Source organism: Cariama cristata, unplaced genomic scaffold, assembly GCF_000690535.1.
Source record: "Cariama cristata isolate BGI_N322 unplaced genomic scaffold, ASM69053v1 scaffold10791, whole genome shotgun sequence".
Taxonomy (NCBI): Eukaryota; Metazoa; Chordata; class Aves; order Cariamiformes; family Cariamidae; genus Cariama; species Cariama cristata.
This window is the reverse complement of record NW_009601014.1, coordinates 36,909-38,737: the sequence shown is the minus strand read 5'-3', so window position 1 is coordinate 38,737 and position 1,829 is coordinate 36,909. Positions and strand designations below refer to the sequence as shown.

Genomic DNA, 1,829 nt, shown 5'->3' with positions numbered 1-1,829 from the left:
TCTTTCCCTGGACACTTGCCAGCAGTTCACTGTGTCCACGTAAACCGCTTCCAGCAACAGTATTGTGCAGCAGTGAAGAGCCAAGCAGTGGTGATTTAGTCCCCAGAGGGAGGACTGGTTTATAGAGGATGCGCAAATATATCTAATTAAGTCAAGAAAAAGATAATTCAATTAGGAGAACAGCTTGTGTAATGAAGATTGGCAGTGACAGGAACTTGTTTTTCCACTTTGAGCTGTTGAAGATCAGTAGATGGAAATAGGTGTTATTAGATCACAGCAGATCAGGCCCTCTTTTCAAAAATCTGTATGAAATGTATCAAACTTCCCCCCTTCCCCTTTGCATTGAAGGACTTTCTTTAGAATTCAGCTAAAGTATTTGGGGCTGTTGGTGCAAATGCATATGTCCCGTGCTGTATCGGTTAACTGCATGTCTGTTGGCATGTCTGTCTTACTGCTTTTGAAGACTCAGCTAAGAAACAGCTTCCCTTTTGTGTTTCTCTCTATACGTCTCACTCTAGGGTTCATCCAAGAAGACTACCTGCGAGAGCTGCTGACGACAATGGGCGACAGGTTCACGGATGAGGAGGTAGACGAGCTGTACAGAGAGGCGCCCATCGACAAAAAGGGGAATTTCAACTACATTGAATTCACGCGCATCCTGAAACATGGAGCAAAAGATAAGGATGACTGAGCAAGTACCTGGATACCTGCAGATAGCTTCCCCCCACCCCTCCTTTAATTTTATTTCTCAGGTTGTGTTTTTTTCTTTTCTTCTTGTTGGGACCTTTTGCATACATTTTTAGCATTCCAGCTTTTTCCTCTGTGGACTCTGGGGCTGCTCGGGCACACCTGCACCTTTGAGTAAGACTGGAAATGGGCAGGGAGAGAGGACAGCTTATAGCGATAGAGGTTTAGGGAGAAAGATCAGTGAGTGTGGAGGCCCAGGTAAAAATGTCAGTGCTACTCATCCTAACTAGATTAATTTTACATTTTTCATGGTAACTTTTCAAATAAAACACTGCTATATTAAGTACATCATTAAAATTTTCACGCTAGAAGTGGACTGTTTATCTAATCATATCTGTAAATATTTTTGCAACTGTATGCAGTCGTGTGGTTACCTATTTTTGCCTTAAAAATGAAGCATAAGTCACTTAAGCAAACTGATGTTTGTACTTCAGCGACTAAGTACTTCACTTACTACTGTGAGCACATACAATGAAGAAATTCCCATCCTTCAACTTTTAGTACATTGTAAATTAATGATTTCTGTCCAAGACTTGCACATTAAACATTTTAAATCTTAAGGGTGTTTTTGAGGGGGTATTTTACCACCTTAGCGCCTCCATTTCTCGACACCGAGTACAATATTAATACTGCTTTTTAAAAATGTACATGATAAATCCTAGTGCTTTCTTAAAAAAAAAGGTACCATGTGTGAGTATAATGCTTGAGTGATGCCTCTTACCAGATCTGCAGGACCGACATTATAGAATTCATTACAATTCATTGCAACCATTTATTTTTTTCTTTCTTTTTTCTTCCCATCTTTTTTCAAAGCCCAGTGAGAATGGGGCTGGATGAAGAAGGAAGGTGTGCTGTCTCTGTCCTTTTTGTTTTCTGTCTGAAAATGTTGGTTTTGCTTTCCAAATGAAACAATATACAATATATTTTTACGGGCTTCTGCTGAGAGTGGTTCTTTGGGTGTGTGAGAAGGAGGCATTCCCTTTTGTTCCCTTTCTCATAATTATATCCCCGAGTTCTTGCGGTATGGAATGCACAGCAGATTTGCTACAGTACTCTGAAGCAACTTTGTCATAACTGGAATA

At 40.2% G+C, this 1,829-nt stretch overlaps 1 protein-coding gene across 2 annotated transcripts in view; it reads left to right on the top strand.

Annotated features, from left to right (window-relative positions):
- The window catches only part of LOC104169371 (myosin regulatory light chain 2, smooth muscle minor isoform), a 5,070-nt gene extending 3,763 nt beyond the window's left edge, over positions 1-1,307 (top strand). Inside the window, exon 3 of one of the 2 annotated variants that reach the window (XM_009710270.1) lies at positions 519-1,307. In XM_009710270.1, the coding sequence (XP_009708572.1) occupies positions 519-691 (173 nt within the window). In that variant the 3' untranslated portion in view covers positions 692-1,307. The remainder of the gene's footprint in view (positions 1-518) is intronic. The other variant, XM_009710271.1, reaches the window with a different exon arrangement.
- The last annotated feature ends 522 nt before the right edge of the window (positions 1,308-1,829 follow it).